The 17,055-nt window shown below is 44.9% G+C and overlaps 1 protein-coding gene and 1 pseudogene across 2 annotated transcripts; one reads left to right on the top strand and one right to left on the bottom strand.

Annotated features, from left to right (window-relative positions):
- Positions 1-2,259: 2,259 nt before the first annotated feature.
- Positions 2,260-16,784, bottom strand: LOC107516786 (C-X-C chemokine receptor type 2-like). Of its 2 annotated transcripts, XM_016156886.2 has the most exons (4): positions 16,678-16,778; positions 13,034-13,117; positions 10,624-10,678; positions 2,260-5,639 (listed from the first exon to the last, which is right to left on the bottom strand). In XM_016156886.2, the coding sequence occupies exon 4, from the start codon at positions 5,613-5,615 to the stop codon at positions 4,548-4,550; it is 1,068 nt and encodes a 355-aa protein (XP_016012372.2). In that variant the 5' UTR covers positions 5,616-5,639; positions 10,624-10,678; positions 13,034-13,117; positions 16,678-16,778; the 3' UTR covers positions 2,260-4,547. The 2 variants fall into 2 exon arrangements, with proteins under 2 accessions (XP_016012372.2, XP_016012373.2); XM_016156887.2 differs by lacking the exon at positions 10,624-10,678 and having other exon boundaries at positions 16,678-16,784.
- Positions 8,216-9,768, top strand: LOC107516691 (annotated as a pseudogene).
- Positions 16,785-17,055: the final 271 nt, after the last annotated feature.

The raw sequence follows: 17,055 nt of genomic DNA on the forward strand, positions 1-17,055 counted from the left end.
TCTATCATATGATTAAGGCCCCAGCAACCCCTACACCAGGCACAAAAGAATCTCACTCCGAAGAAGTAGTCTGGGCCTACCTGTGTGAGTGGAATGCTTTGAGAAGTGTATATAGTATATATTTTCCCATCTATTTTTTAGGTACCTAAAATATCACCATTAGGAAAGCAAAGTATCTGAAAAATTGAACTAGAAACTTATTCCAGCTCTATTACTGTCTCACCATGAGACTGTGATCAAGTTGCTTTGCTTAGGCCTCAGTTTCCTCATTTATGTATTGGAAAGTTTGGCCCAGGGGATCTCTAGGTCTTTCTGGCTCTGCTACTGCATGTGGTATGCTCTCCATGTGGGTCTACATGCAATGAGTTCAATGTGACATGGAAACTGGGGTACTTCTTTATATTACTCAACAGAGACTGGAGGTTGTTCCGATTTTATGAACAAGGGAGCCTATCTTGCAAAGATGAGGGAGGGCTTTTGGCGGAGGAAGATGTCATAAACTCAGGGGACAGAGAAAAGACAGATAATGTTAGTGTAAGTAGAGGAACATGTCTCTGGAAGCAAGAGGGGCCTGCTCAGACTGAGCAGGCAGATCTAGGCAGAAAGGCGCTGGGCCCTGACACAGATGGACTCAGGCTTGGGAACATGGGAGGGAAGACAGAAATTAATGACTCAAAGGCAGGCCCTGGATTTGCCCTGTCCTTGTGCTGGCTTGGTTGGTAGTTTATTTGTGCCAAGACTCTGTGTATGTGTGTGTGTGTGTGTGTGTGTGTGTGTGTGTGTGTGTGTGTGTGTGAGAGAGAGAGAGAGAGAGAGAGAGAGAGAGAGAGAGAGAGAGAGAGTGTCAGAGAGTCAGAGAGTCAGAGACAGAGATAGATATTCACAGAGCTCACATCAATGCAACTCTGTCTCTGCCTCATTGTTTCTAGGCTTATTATATCCTCTTATTTTCCTTGGAGAGCCACATTTCCTCTAGCCCTTGTTGGAGGAGGAAAGGGCAGAGTCCTGGAACCAGAGTGAAACTCATGTGGCCTCCTCCCACTGGCAGTCATCTCAGGGAGCCGCCTGGTCGGTCAGCCTTGCTCAGCCAGAACACCACTGGTCCCTCTGGCAACTTCGGTGTTTGGTAAAAACACGTTCCCCTGCTTTTTCCTCTCGCTGAATCAGAAGCCGTTCAGAAGGCTCAGCCAGAGCAGCACAATCATACTTGATCCTGAGCTTAGCACAGTGCCTGGCATAGAATGAGCTCGTAACAAGAGGTTATTGTTGCTGAATTAATCCTGTTTGTTGGATGTAAAAGTAACATAACTTTGATGTGTTAGGAGTGGTAGTTACCTGCCCCCGCTGAGCACACTCTAACTCAGAGGTGTGCTCTACCTGCCCAGAAAGGCCTCTTTTCATAGCTACAGCTGCTATCCCCTTGACTTAGTTAGTGGTCAGAGAGTCGGTACCATGAAAGGGTTTAGTGGCCATGAAGTTTGGGTCCCCTCTCTTTCTTACTTCCTTAGCAGGCTGCTCAGTAACCCTCCTGTCAAAGACCCATCAGAGACAAGGCCTATGACCAGGAGCTCTGCCAGGATAAAGCTCTGTGTGGTTTGATTGCTGCTGTATCTGCAAGCTCTGGGGCAGTAGGCACTCATTTAAATACTGTTGAAGGAATGAGCCAAGAGTCAAGTTTTTTATCCGAATGACATATTGTAAATCGTTTCCCTATCTGGGGTTCCCTTTTGTCAAAACATGAAGGATGTACGTGTGTGTGCATGTGTGTGTGTGTGTGTGTGTGTGTGTGTGTGTGTGTGTCTGTGTGTCTGTGTTGGAGACAAGAGAGAGTAAAAGGAAGCTCAAATTGGGAGTTGTTGGTTGAGCTCAGGAAAGCTCTCTGACTTCCTGCTACCCAATCTGGCTGATGGAGTAGACTTTTTAGACCCTTCTAAGTAAGACCCACCCTTTACGCTCTTGGCTATTGTTTCACCCAAGCACAGGAGAAGCACCAGATCATCCTGGGACACATTTCCTTCCATAACACGTGATCAGCAGCAGAAAGCTTGGGCTGGGAAGAAAGGATCTAGAAAGGCTACCTATTTCATCCCTATTTCATCCCTATTTCAATCCTTCTCTGTGTATCTAATACACAGCAAGTGATTTATTTATTGTAAAGACCTCCATTGGGGATCTCTGCTCACCCCTGAGCAGGCTCTCTGTAGCAGTTTAGATGCTTTTTTGATACAGGTAATGAAAAATCCAGCTAAAAGTGGTTTATACAAAAAATACATTTAATAATCTCACTTAACAAGAAGTCACATGTGTGGTTCCTGGGTCGCTTCACTTGTTAAAGTTTGCCTTTTTGCAACTAGGTATTTTTTTCAATTGTGATAAAATATATATAACATAAACTTTACCATTTTAACATTTTTTAATTGTACAGTTTAATATTAAGTACATTCACATTGTTGTGCAAGTATCACCACCATCCAACTCCAGAACCTTTTCATCATCCCACACTGAATTCTGTACACCTCAAATGACAACTCATTTCCTCTTCCCCCACCTCCTGGTAGCCACGATTTTATTTGTCTCTGTCATTTGACTCTTCTAGGTACCTCACATAAGTGGAATCATACAGTATTTATACGTGGGTTATTTCATTTAGTGTAATATTTTCAAGGTTTATCCACATTTTAGCACATATCAGAATCTCATTCCTTTTTAAGACTGAATCATGTTCCCTTGTGTGTATATACCGCATTTCGTTTATCCATTCATCCCTTGATGGACACGTGGGTTGTTTCCATCTTTTGGCTATTGCGAATAAAGCTGCCACAAACATTGGTTTACAGATATCTATTTGAGTCTCTTTTTTCAGTTCTTTTGGGTATACACCCAGAAGTGGAATTGCCGGATCCCATGGTAACTCTATGTTTAATTTTTTGAGGAACCTCCATACTGCTTTCCACAGTGGCTGCACCGTCTGGCATTCTTACCAGCATTGCACAAGTGTCTCCCTGTCCTTGCCAACACTTGTTATTTCATTTATTTGTTTGTTTTAGTAACAGTCGTCCCAATGGTGTGAAATGGTACCTCTTTATGGTTTTATGTGCATTTCCCTAATTATTAATGATGAGCTATTTGTACGTTTTTTGGAGAAATGTCTGTGCTCCAAATCCTTTACTCATCTTTGAATAAGCCTTTTGTTTGTTTGTTTTCTGTTTTTGCTGTTGAGTTGTAGGAATTCTTTATACATTCTAGAATTAACCCCTTAAAAGATATATGATTTGCAAATGTTTTCTTCCACTTTGTGATTTGCTTTTTTACTCTGTCGATAGTGTTCTTCGATGCACAAAGGTATTTAACTTTGATAAAATCCAATTTATCTATTTATTTATTTTTACTTTGCTGCCTGTGCTTTTGGTGTCATATCCAAGAAATCATTGTCAAATTCAGTATTATGGAGTTTCCCCCCCTATGTTTTCTTCTAAAACTTTTATAGTTTTAGTTCTCATATTTAAGTCTTCAAATTATTTGAGTTAATTTTTGTATATGGTATAGGGTAAGGGACCAATTTCATCCTTGCGTGTGTGGCTATCTAAAGAATAGTCTTCACGTCCTTGTTGAAAATCATTTGACCATTTATGCTTAGGTTTATTTCTGGGCTCTTTATTCTCTGGTTCTTTTTATCCTATGGCTTCATCAGCCTAAGAGTGTTAGGCTTTTTGCCTCATAGTCACAGAATTACTGCCCCAGCTCCACACATCACATCCTAGAACCATATTCTAAGTCAAGACCTAAGAATATGTGGGTGAGTGAGTCTCTCTTTTTTTTAATCTGTATATTTCCCAGGAGTCCCCTGACCCCAGCAGTCTCCCCTTAAACAATGGTATGCTGAAGCCAGTTTGTACCTGCTTGTGAAAGCAGATTATTACATTTTCTAGAAGTTCGTGAGCTGGTTGCTAAACACCACCACTCTTGAAATTGCCATGGTTGGAGCATTTTTACCATGCAACTTTGCAAATGCTACAAATCAGGACTTTTTTCCCTAGGAGAGTAGTTTACCAGTACACAATTGCCCTCGAGTCTTATTAGCCACAATGAGATGATATGGCCACTCCTAGCTTAAGGGAGTCCTAGAAAGTGAGTATCTGTCATTTTCGGCCTTCTCAAGGGAAGTGGACTTTGCTAGCAAGCAAGGAAAGGGAAAATTGAGGAAGCAAGTATGATATTTGCCACTAATGGCTCCCAATGGTGGGAAATTTTTACAGTCACTTAAAAGGATGTCTTTAAAATGTCTCAGAAGACAGAGTGCTATGGGCTCAGTGGTAGGATGGACAGAGCTCTGGCAACAGACACAGGAATTACAGTAAGGGGCGGGGCGCCAGCGCAGGCTTTCAAGCCATGCAATGAGGGCCTGGTAAGGCTACAGCCTCAGCAACTTCCTGTAACCTTGATGGGGGGCTCCCTTGACACAGAGACTGTGAACAGCCAGTGGGCATGAGGCTTGGGTGCTGACAGGAAGGGAGGAGCCCTGAGGGGCTACAATAGGAGTGGAGCGCTTAGAGGGTAGTAGACGTGTTCCCTGAAGAAGAGCCCACAAAGGAAGGCTTGCCTTCCTTGGCCAGAAACTCTTTGCTGACCAGGCCATGGATGGCCATGATCTTGAGGAGTCCGTGGCGAAACTTCTGGCCGATGAAGGCGTAGATGAGGGGATTGAGGCAGCTGTGCAGGAAGCCCAGGATCTCGGTGGCATCCAGGGCCCGGCCGATGTCATTGCGGCGCTCACAGGTCTCCTTGATCACGCCGAGCCTCATGAAAGTGTCTGCCACCAGGACCAGGTTGTAGGGCAGCCAGCAGAGCAGGAAGACAAGCACGACGGCAAAGATGACTCTCATGGCCCGGTGCTTCTGCCCCATGTGGGCCTGAAACAGCGTGCGCAGGGTGAATCCGTAGCAGAACAGCATGACCAGCAGCGGCAGGAGGAAGCCAAAGGTCTGGGGCAGGGCCCGCATCACCATGCGCCATTTCGTTGTGTTGGCACCCATGTCCTCATAGCAGACCGGGCTGGAATTAGGGGGGTGAAAAGCCTTGCGAAAGACAAAGATGGGCAGGGACAGGATCAGGGATAGTGCCCAGATGCCTAAGCATATGAACTTGACCCAGTGCCGCTTCTGAGTCAGTGTGCGTGTGGCGTGGACAATGGCCAGGTAGCGGTCCACGCTGATGCAGGCCAGCAGCAGTATGCTGCTGTAGAAGTTGACTTCCTTCAGGAGTGAGACCATCTTGCACAGGATTGTACCATAGATCCAGCCCTTTAATTTGGAGATAGCCCAGATAGGCAAGGTCAAGGCGAAAAGCATGTCGGCGATGGCCAGGTTCAGCAGGTACACGTCAGTGACAGAGCGGCCGACCTTGCTGTATAATACAACTAGCATCACAAGGGCGTTTCCCAGCAGGCTCAGCAGAAAGACCAGGATATAGATTACAACCACAGCATACTTGTTGAGATTCAGAGAATCTGGCCGGCATGGGGCAGAGTCTTGTAGAATAGAGGGCAGGTCAGTGTTGTAACTGTAATTACCAAAGTAATCCTCGAAGTTGTAATTTTCAAGGTTAAAGTCTTCCATTTTTGAGTCTTTTATATTTGTGGCCTAGAGAAGAGAGATGAGCATCACTGCACAATAAAGTCTCCCTAGATTCCAGCTTCTCTGCCCACAAACCTCAGATAGGATTCTTTGCATTGGTTAGTATATTACCTGGAAGCAGCTTACATTTCGGGAAATAGTAGAGGCTCTAAAGTTACGCGATACATTTGGTGATGAATAGCACATTTCACAAAAAGAATATAGTTCCCTTCAAAGTCACAGAGAGGTTCTTAGCACTTTCCTTGGCATCACCACCACCCAAAACATTGCGGAAACTTCCCTTTGGGTTATCCCTATAGAACACATTGTCTTGGATGCCTGAGTAATGAGCATCCCTGACTGGTGAGGCTGATTTTAATAGCAAAAACATGAGGTACCATCCCGTTCTCAGTCTGGGGCATATGTAGGCAATCCAATTGGGTTCGATCCCTAATAAAAGCCTCAAGTTTTAACAATAAAGCTGAGAGATGAATCTCTTTGTCCAACTTTATGCAAGTGATGTGAAAGAAGTGTTCTGGAAAAACAGTTGCCCTAAAGCAAAATAGAGTGTCAGAATGCTAGAGCTAGAGTAAGTTTACTCACTTGGCATGGCCCAGCATTGTTCTTTTGGGGATGTCAGATGCCTGCTCTGGGAGTATTTGTGTAGTTTACAAAAATACATTGAAAGTCATAAGCAGGTGGCTGGCTAGCTAACTGATTCTCTGAGTGGGTGGAAATGTAATAGATTATCATGGGGTTCTGGGCAGTCATATTCTAACATACAGGGGGAATGTTCTCAGAATAAAGAGAGGGGAAGCAGGAAGCAGAGAAGGCAGATGGAGACACACTATTCTCATTTTGGTGACTTCCTAGTCCTGGTGGGGATCCTTCTTACTTGCCAGTGCACGCCTTCACTCATCCTCAACTTCCCTGTACCCCCAGATAAACCTATCTCTGGTGATACTGCCTTCGTTATGGGGTTAGTAGAGAGCCTGCTTCTGGTGGAAGCTGCAGCCATTCTGAAATATTATTCCAGTTTTCAAGGTGAAATAGACAAAACCAAAGCAGCTACTGAATTAGCTTCCTTTTGAACCATAAAATATATCACCATCATGTCATTTGCTTTATAATAAGGTATGAACATCATATGACCACATGCAAATCTGTAACCCACCTCCCAATGGAACCCAGTGTTAGAGAAACAAAGTAAAAGTCTCGGGAATTACTTCACACTCACTAGGATGATCATAATAAATAAAGATGGATAATTGTCGGGAGCCATTTTGAGGCACTGAAGAAGTCACGTAGCTGATAGCCATGGAGCAGCTGCTGAGACTGCTTAAACAATGGTTCTAGGAAGCAGGGTGTGGAATTAAACGTTACTGACCCTGGAGGGGAGGTTTGCCTCCTAAAGAAATCTTCTTAAGATAGTGGAATGTTTTACAGCCCAGAAAAGAATAGGAACTTATGTAAATGTCAGCATTCCTATGGTAATGTACATTGTGCTTTGCCATTGTACTCTATACCTTACTATCGTTCCTTGTTATTTACTATATTGTACCCTGTGTTTTACTATTTGTATCCAAAAACTTATATAAAGGCCGTGCTAAATAAAGCCGGGGCTGCAACAGTGACTGTATGCCCTCCTGAAGTGCTTTCCTGTCTTCTTCTTTTTTCTTAGGCTTCATCCCCCTCTTTCAGGTACTGATCGACTTTAGCTAGCTGGCTCCGGCAGATAATAACCATTTTGAGGAGGAGGTAAAGAAATTGGACTTCTCTTATACTCCTGGCAGGAATGTAGAATGATGCAGCTGCTGTGATAAACAGTTTGGCAGCTGTTCAAAAAGTTGAGCATAGAGTGAACATACGAATTGAGAATTCCATTCCTAGATATATATACCCAAGAAAATTGAAAATATATGTTCACACAAAAACTTGTACGTGAATCTTCATTGCAGAATGATAGCCCAAAGGTAGAAACAATCCAGCTATCAACTGATAAATGGATAAACAAATGGTGGTATATACATATAATGGAATATTATTCAACCGTGAAAAGAAAGGATACATGCTACAACATGGATAAACCTTGAAAACATTATCCTAAGTGAAACACACACACACACACACACACACACACACACACACACACACAAAAGGCTTTACACTGTATGAGTCCATGTATGCAAAACATCTAAAGTAGGCAAATCAGTGGAGACAGAAAGTAGGTTAGTGGTTGCCAGGGACTGGGGGTCCAGGCAGAATGTTAATGAGTACAGAGTTTCTTTTTGGGGTGATAAAAGTGTTCTGAAATTCAGTAGCGGTGATGGTCGTACAACTTTGTGCATATGCTAAAAATTACTATAAATGGGTGACTTTTGTGCTGTGTGAATTGTATCTCAATGAAAGATTAACCAAAGAGGTATAGCCTTGCAAAGTAGATACAAATATTAAAACAACATCAACAACAGCAACACCAACGAAAGTCCTAGGAAGCTTTTCTCTTTAGCAGTAGAAAATCTGTTACTGTCAATCATACATGGCAAAGAAGAAAGCTGGGATTAAGAGAAACTGGTAAAACGATGCTCTTTTCTCCTAGAGTGATGGAATTCTTCACCTTCCTGACTAGGTATTTCTTTCTCCCCTAAGTGATGGGGTCAGATGAATTGCCTTCTCAGTGCATCGATAGAACGGATTTGATCAAGCTATAAATCTAGAAAGATGCGATGATGAGGGTGGGGCCTGGCCTGGCCAGGAGGACAGGGTGGTAGTGGGAGGGGCAAAGAGCACAGCTGGCTCAGCCAGGGTTGTCAGCAAGACCTGGGAGAAACTACTGTCTCTGTAATGCTCTGGTCAAGAGCAAGTTTGCTCAGAGCCCCAGGGTTATATCCAATGAAGTCGTAAGGTCAAAGGTGGGTCATCTCTGAGAACAGATGATCCAAGATACTAGTAAGGAAACAAATGACCTAAGAGAAAACCCACCTTTGAGAGAGAATGCAAATCACCGATGGGTGCACAGAGCTTGTGCCTGCGGAGAGGAGAACCCCACATTTCTGCTCACCGGCTGCGAGAAGGCAGGGCTGGGGCGGCCACAGAAACTGCCCTGTGAGAAGAGGCAGCAACAGGCAAGCAGATAAGCCCTCATTCTGAACAATCCAGTGCTCAGCTGTGCCGGGGCTGGGCTGCAGGCGTATGGGTGAACTCTACTTCCATTCAAGACAGGACAGAAGTAGAGAACTCACAAAAGAGAACGAGGCCAGGGCAACAACCTCCAGCCATGGAGGGCGGCAAAGATGTTCTGTTATTTGTTTGTTTTTAAACTAATCTCTAGAGAGGATGCTTTGGCAGTTAAAGGGAGAAAGTAAGGGAAGGGAGATGACACATCTGAAATCTGCTTTCCACCTCACAGGTACATGATCTCCCTCGAACATTACAAACAGACATGATTGAGCCCCTGTTTCCTGGTGAGAGGATGGGCACAGAGGAGCTCAGAAACCAGCCTGTGGTCACAGAGCCTGGAAGTGCTGCAGCCAAAATTCCAGTCTACCGACCTGCTTTCTTAAAAATCATACCTCTGAGCTTTTGGTTCAGAGGAGGCTCAAGTACAACTTTCTACAGTTGTCCCAAATCCAGGTTCATTTAATACCAGCCACCTCCACTGTGCTGCCTAAATTATATCCCAATGAGATCAAAATCTTGTACATGAGGGCACAGGTGAAGAAGTATGTACCACATCTGCCCTGGCCCCCAAGATCATCCCCCCCTGGGTCTGTCTCCAAAAATGTTAGTGACATTGCCAAGGCAACAGGTGATTAGAAGGGTCTGAAGAGAGCAGTGAAACTGACCATTCAGAACAGACAGGCTCAGATTGAGGTGAAACCTCTCTGCCTCTGTCCAGGTCATCAAAGCCCTCTAGGAAACACCCAGAGAATGAAGGAAACAGGAAAACCTTAAGCGCAGTGGAAATATCACATTTGATAATATTGTCAACATTGCCTGACAGATGTGGCACTGATCTTTAGCTAGAAAACTCTCTGGAACCATTTAAGAGGTTCTGGGGACTGCCCAGTCTATGAGCTGCCATGTTGCTGGCCCCCACCCTCAGGACATAATAGATGACATCGACAGTGGTGGGGTGGAATGACCAGCTAGTTAAGAACTATAAAGAATCATTTTACAACCAAAAAAAAAGAAAGAAAGAAAGAAAGAAAGAAAGAAAGAAAAAAAAAACACCTTGTGCATTAAATATATCTGTAAGCTAAATTCTTGAGATATCATTAAGTGTCTATATGGTTCACTCCCATGGTTTGGTGTGCCGTGCAGTGCTTTCTTTGCTATTCTTTACCCTAGAATTAAAGAAATAGCCCTTCCAGGAATGATAAACCAAATGCCCCTGAACTTGCTGGCTCTTATCATAACCCAGACACACTCTCAGCGACCCAGCAGGAGAGTCCCTCATTGAGCAAACTTGCCAGCCTCTTAATAACCCAAGGTAGTTTAACAACTCCATGGATGGGATGATGCTAATTTATTTCATGAGAATGCTACAGAACAAGAACATTTACAAGATCCCCGACATTTAAAGTAATCTTTTTAACAACAACAGAAAAAATCAGTCATTTTCATACAATTCCAATATTCTCTCTATAAATGTCATCCATACATATTTGCACTTAATATATGGGAAGAAAAAACTCAACAGTGTATAGTGTCTGGTCCTTCCTCAGACCCAAACCTGGCCAAAGCAGGCAGAGCTGGCTGAGCTGGGAAGGGAATGGGGTGGGCAGCAAGTTGCCCGAAGTGGTTGTTGGAGGGAGGTATAGGAAAAAGGGGTCAAAGCTCTCCCTCTGAGGATAGGGAGGTCTAAGAGAGAGAACAAAGAAACCAAGGGGTGTGTGTGAGGCCCACCAAGGGAGAGGATAGATGCCTGGATTAATGGAGGCTGGTGTCAAGGGAGACAGAGAACAGAGACATTCTGAATGGTGGGAGTGGTGGGTATCCCGAGACTTACCAGGATTCTGGGCTTTTCACCTGTCGGACACCTCCAGGAGAGTAGATGTGCCTGACTGCAAGGGCGGAAGTGGTGAGAACACAGTTGAGGAAGTGAGTAGTGGATTAGATTGCTCAATTTTGGGGTGGAGCTTCTGAGGGTGCAGGATGCTCTTGATAATTTGAATAATTAATTTCCAGGTCAGCTTTTTGATCACTAGACGTTTTATGGACTGGTAGGGTTTATGCTGGGAAAGGACCTGTAGCATTTTCTAGCTAATCTTTTCATTTCGCAGACAGGGAAACAGAGGCCCATGCAGAGGAGGTACTGTGCCCAGGACTGTGCCTATATCTCTCATCGTTGCCTGGATCTCAGTAGCCCCTGGCTTGTTCATCTGTCCTGCCTGACTTTCTGCACATCAGATCTGCCTTGGGCTTCCCCGTGCTTTTTATCCCATACTACCTCTTTTGAACATTTTTTACATCAAAGGGGAACAGCTCATTAAGACAACAGATAAAGGCGCTTAAGCTTCTCGAAAGTCTGGTGGCTTTCTTCCCTAGACCTAAAGCGTCTTGTCTCTACCCTCCCCCACCCCCTCCACCCCTCACGCCACCCCGGAAATCCTTAAAGCCTCACTTTACTTCTCCATGCCACATCCCTTTTAAGAACCCCCACCTCTAAGTAGTGGGGGTCCCATTCTACCTCTCCTTGTCTTTCGCTTCCCTCCGCAACCATCTGCTTTGACCACGAGACCCTCTAAGGGCATTACTCTTCTTTCTTGGCTTGTGCACTTGGTATTGGATCTACTATAGTTACCACCTTTGGAGTCAAGACCATCTAGTTCAGAAAGCCTTTTGGTAAAAGTTAAAATCCCAGCCAAGTTTAAACACATTTTGGAAAACAGTGTTGAATGACACTAAGAATATATTTTGTCACATTTGCTATTGATTACAATTGAAAGGATAAATACAGGCAGAGCAGTAAACACAAATTCACTGCTCCCTCACAAGACCCCACCTAGCAACCAATGCCTCAGGCCCCTCCACCACTCCTTACCCTAGCCTCTCCCTGCATGCATCCCAAGGTCCACGGATGACTCAAAGCCTGTGGCAAATTCACTTAAGCTGCCTATCCCAAGGAAAGAACCTCCGAGTCCAACTGTTTAGCAAACATTCCTTAGTACCTCTCTTTCCCATGTTGGAGAAGAATGCGATGACTCCTGGTCAGGCGATGCTAAGACTAGACAGAGGCTCATTACACATGGAGAGAGGCAGATGAGAGCAGCAGTAAGGAGCTCTGTTAGCTGCACAATTCTGGGCAAGTGACCTTTCCTTTCTGAGTCTCCGTTTACTCATCTACAAAATGAGGCCAATGATAGACTCGAACTCATCAGGTTGTGCTGAGAATGAAAGGAAGGCTTGCCCAAAAAGCACTTAAGACACATATAAAGCACTGTGTTAGCATTTAGTGTCGTGATCATTAGGACTGAAATAGTTTATCAGCTATATAGCATGCTGTCCCTCCCACTATATCCCCAAGCAGTGGGTCCGCTGTCCAGGGTGACTTCAATGTACATCCCGACTCACTCTGACTTGGATAACAATAGTCACACTAGCTGTGCTGCTGAGTGCCTATGAGGGTCTAGCTTCTAGAAGAAAGTGATTTGCAGAATTTGTGCCATTGAATCCTCACAACAACCCCGTGAATGAGGAAACTCGGACTCTGGGAGTTAAGCAACTTGACCTAGGATGACAAAGATAAACTAGGTTTTAAATAGTTTTTAAGACTTAAAAAAATTTTTTTTTAACCTGACCTCTCTGTCCCAGACAGCTGAACGAATGCAAAAGCTATAGAAAGGAGAGTCCAGATTTGACATTTCCCAACTGTGCCGCTTCTTGATTTTCATTAGGCGGATTTCACGTCTACGGAGCCCATCACATGCATGTGGATTGTGGGGAGAATAAAGACCCAGCTTCCAATCCTAGTTCTGCTGTTAATTAATGATCAGGGTGAGCTTGGACAAGTTATTTGTCTCTGGGCCTCGATGTGTAGTCCACTGGAAAGTGAGGAGATTGTTTTAAATCTGTAGTGTCCAGTATGATAGCTACCAGCTACATGTGGATACTTCAATTTAAATTAATTAAAATAAAAAAAATTTTAGTTCCTCAGTCATATCAGCCACATTTCACATGCTCAACAGCCACGTGTGACTGGTAGCTACAATACTGGCTAGTGCAGATATACAACATTCTCATTATTGCAGAAAGTTCTTTTGTACTAGGCTTTCTAGGTGAGGACTTAATTATCTTTAGCTCAGAGAGTCTGCAATTCATCACCTCAGTTCTCAGGGGACTCAGACTGACGTTTCCAAGCCCCTTTCCATCAGGAATATGTCCCCAGCAACCCTAAGACTGGACGACAGTTCACTTACCTCCTGTTGCTGCCGTAGCTGCTGTTGTTATGGAAGTGGCCTCTGCCACCTTGACTGTGACTCAGGGCTTGGTAGCAGCCAGGGCTGTTGGACAGGAAAAAGTGAAGCAGGCTTTATGAGGAAACTTCTGACCCAGCTTTGCCAAGGGGGAAATCCAAGAGGCCTACCAGGGGAGGGGTTCCCACAGACGGGCCATAAGGTCTGTCCTGGCTCTACCTGGCAATTCTGTATCCGCATGGGGGACTTTCACACCTCCTTGTCTAATGGATTCTGGAGGAGACTTCCAGTCTGAAGGTGGAAGTTTGCTTAGTCCATCTCTGTCTTCCTTTCAAAGGATGCAGACAGCCCCAGTTTCTAGCTAACAGACTTGCCTGAACTTGCATGAGCACTTTCTTCCTTTCTTCTATGGTCAGGGTGAGAAGTCCCCCTCCTTCTCTTTCTGGTGAATTTCTGCACCTGGCTATGGGACTCGCTGCCTCTTATATTTCGGGATCCTGCCTCTCTGCCCCTTTGGCCTTCAACCACCTTTTCCTTTAGTCCCTCAACTCGCTCATGTCTTTCCCTTTCTTCTTCTATTCTAGGTTCCCTTTAGCTAGTGCTCCTCAGTACCCTCCTTTTTTCATAAGCAAAATTCTTGAAAAAACAGCTGTCTCCACTTGGCCTTCTTGTTCACTGCTTGACCCACTGCAACTAGCTAGCTTCCTTCCCACCGCTCTGGTGAAACAGCTTCTGCCAGGGTTACCAATGACATCTGGGTTACTAAATCCAATAGACCCTTTTCTTAAACAAAACTGTTTCCATATTGTAAAAATAAAGCATGCATATTATAAAGAATATAAGTGAATCAAAAACAAAGTTAAAGCAAAACTTAAAGATGCCTTTCCATTCCTCTGTTCACCCATATTTGCTTTTTTTCAGACTTTTCTCCATGTATATATATGTTTTCCTCCCTTCTTTCCTTAATAAAAAAAGATATTTAACTAGTGGTATGTTTCTGCACCTTAACAATGCATCATGGACTTATTCCACATCAGTACATATAGATTCATCTCACTTTTTTCAGTGAAGACACGATGGCTCCTGGTATGTATGTATTATGATTTACTTGATAATTACCTTATAGATGTATATTGAGGATCTTGCTATGAGCCTCTTTAGAGGTAAGTCTTTGGGAACTTGTATGAGTGTTTCTGTAGCTTTAGTGTCTGTGCATGTTTAAATTTTGATAAACACGGCTACGTGGCCCTTCCAAAAGACTGTGCCAGTTCACCCTCCCATCATCAGTTTATAAAAGGGCTGGTGACCTTCTCTACTCATGCTATCTCATGTTTGTCAATTATGATAAACTTTTCTCCTAGCCTGCTGCATGCTTTTTAAACGTTATTTATGGTGAAATGGTTACTGTTAAAGTCTTTTCTTATTTGAGCTCTGCATCATTTAATCTCGTTCTCTCCTTCTTTCTCCTGAACCTCTCTTGGATTCATTTGTTTGTTGCCTTATTTCTCAATTAATTCCTCAAATATGGAGGTTCTAGGGATTCTACCTTGACCCTCTTCTCTACCTGCCATCCCTAGGCCAGCTCGCTTCCTTCCTTGGCTTCAGCTACCACTCAATACACGGATGTCTCTCACACATATGGTTCCCAGCTTCTAAGCTCTCTCCTAAGCTCACGTTCTTATACGCGCTCACCCCCTGCAGTCTCCCCTGGGGCTCCACAGACACTGCAAATTCAACATGTAGAAACCTGGTCTCACGAACTGCCCTGACACAGGTGCTTCTCCTCCTGAGCACCCTCTTATCCACTGTCTGCCCAAGCAGGAAACGGGCACTCTCCTCATGCTCCCCTCCCTCTCTCTCTCTCTACAGACATTCTCCTTAACATCCTCTCTGGGTTCTCTCCTCCTCATGGCCTTCACTGACTGAAGTGTTAGGCAACACTTCATTCTCTCTCGCCTAAGCCACTGTGATAGTCCGGTGATAGCTGTGGATTTTAAAGCTGAACTCTCCGAGTTGGGACCCCAGCAATGGCACTGACTGGTTGTAGACCTTGGGCAAGTATTTAATCTCACTGGGTCTCAGTTTCATCATTCATAAAATGAGATAATGAGGACGCCTACCGCGCGGGGTTGTCACGTGGATTCAATGAGTCCGCATGTACAAAGCACTTAGGACGCAGCGCCTGGCACTGTTGGCCGTGGCTGCTGCCACTGCTGCTCCTGCCACCGTTCACCTACACGCTCTCCGCCTCAAGCCCCTGCCCGCTCGGTTCATCCTCCACTCTGCTACCGGAACTACCGGAACGAGCGCCCTAAAGTGTGAATTTAATCACGCTCGTTTCCTCCTACGAGCCTTCAAGAACCACCGTTGTCCTCAGGCAGAGGCAGACTCCTGACTTGTGCACTTAGTGCCCCTGCATCTGACCCCTGTGTACTTCTCCAGACTCATTTCAGACCACGTCCCCTTCGGCCGCGGGGAACCGCTTGCACTTCCGCCCAGAACTGTTCTCATCCTTCCTCAGGGCCTGGCATACACTTGCCTTTCCCCTGGCACGCTCTTTCCCACCCTTTTGGTCTGGCCAAGTCTTCCGTTTCCTTTTAAATTTAGCTCAGAGAGCAGCTCCACGGACCGTTGCCCCGTATTCTGCACCCCCAGGCTTACTCTATCATGGCTTCAGTTATGGGGTTTTGTAATCATCTGTTTGACTGCTTCCTCAGCCCAACTGTGAGGTTCATGAAAGCAGGTATTGTGATATATATATATATATACATATATATATATATATAGTCTCTGTATCCCCAAATCAATTAGTTTTGGCATATCCTAGGTGTTTGATTCAATTTTCTTGAGCACTGAATGCATTGATATGGTGGGGAAACGGATGGACCTTAGAGTATCTGAGTGACATCCAATTAAAGAAATAACTATGTTGCCCAAATTTCCCAGGGCAACCCCAGTCTGTGAGCACAACGAAGTCACGTTAATAGCTACAACCCAGATTTCACAGGCTCAGATTCGTGTGCTTGCTTGTACAGGGCTTTATCCCCCTGGAAAGTGCTCCCAGGAATTTGGGGAAGTCTACTGGGGGTGTCTACCACATGCTTCTCTGGGGGCTACTGTGCTAGATATGTGCCCTGGAGTCACTCAGGGGAGATCTATGTTGACCCTCATGGAACCTTCTGCTGGAGGTCCCCAAGGTCTAACGAGCTTTTCCAATGTCTTTGTAGAATTCTCGTGCTCTCCATTGGACTCGGTGGGGACTCTTGGTGGGGACTCTAGTAGTGTTGAGCTAGAGGCTGGTCACCAGCATTGCCTTTCCATCACTCCCAAACAGAGTCAAGCTCCTCCATTCTTGGACCCTGATTTCCTTCTGATCAGTTCTCATCCAGGAACATCTCACTTCCTTTTGAACATAGGCTTCTGCTAGGTCTTCTCTCTCCCATTTGTTCATCAGGCAAATCTGAACTCCATGCTGGAGTTCCTACCAGAATATGACATCTTCCATTGTAATAAGAACTCTGCCCTAATAGAAGTATCCGAGCAAGTCTGACCTCCAGGAAGGGACTGCCCTTTAGGGTAGGGGCGATTCTTTTGCTCTGATTGCTCTGGGAGCCCCAGCTCTTCCCTCCCTCACCCTACCCACCTACCTTGTCACTGACTTTGCTAAGGAGAAGTTCTCATCAGCTCTCCAGGGCAGGAACTGCTGTTGCAAAACTCTTGCTCCACACGATGGTAATGGGATGCAACCCTGGGTGGCCCTGACCCCAAGAGATAGTCCACAGGCTCTGGTCAGAGCCACAGGATTGCCCAACTGCTGCATGCAGGGGCTCTGGCAGTCTGTGTGAGGCAGAGGGCACGGGAATAGTATGCAAGCCTGTTTGAGGCCACAGAGTCTTCCCTGGAACCTAGGTAGGACAGCTAATTGCTTATCATAGAGTAGGGCCCACACTTCTTCAGAAACAGTTTCCTCAGAAACACCACAGTTCAGTGCCCAGTAAATAACCCAGAAATTGCATAATACTTTT

The sequence above is a fragment of the Rousettus aegyptiacus genome, unplaced genomic scaffold (assembly GCF_014176215.1).
Source record: "Rousettus aegyptiacus isolate mRouAeg1 unplaced genomic scaffold, mRouAeg1.p scaffold_m13_p_2, whole genome shotgun sequence".
Lineage (NCBI taxonomy): Eukaryota > Metazoa > Chordata > Mammalia > Chiroptera > Pteropodidae > Rousettus > Rousettus aegyptiacus.

What these genes read in the sequence shown, in the direction of transcription:
- LOC107516786 (XM_016156887.2), bottom strand. Translation starts at nt 5,615, where the DNA reads ATGGAAGACTTTAACCTTGAAAATTACAACTTCGAGGATTACTTTGGT.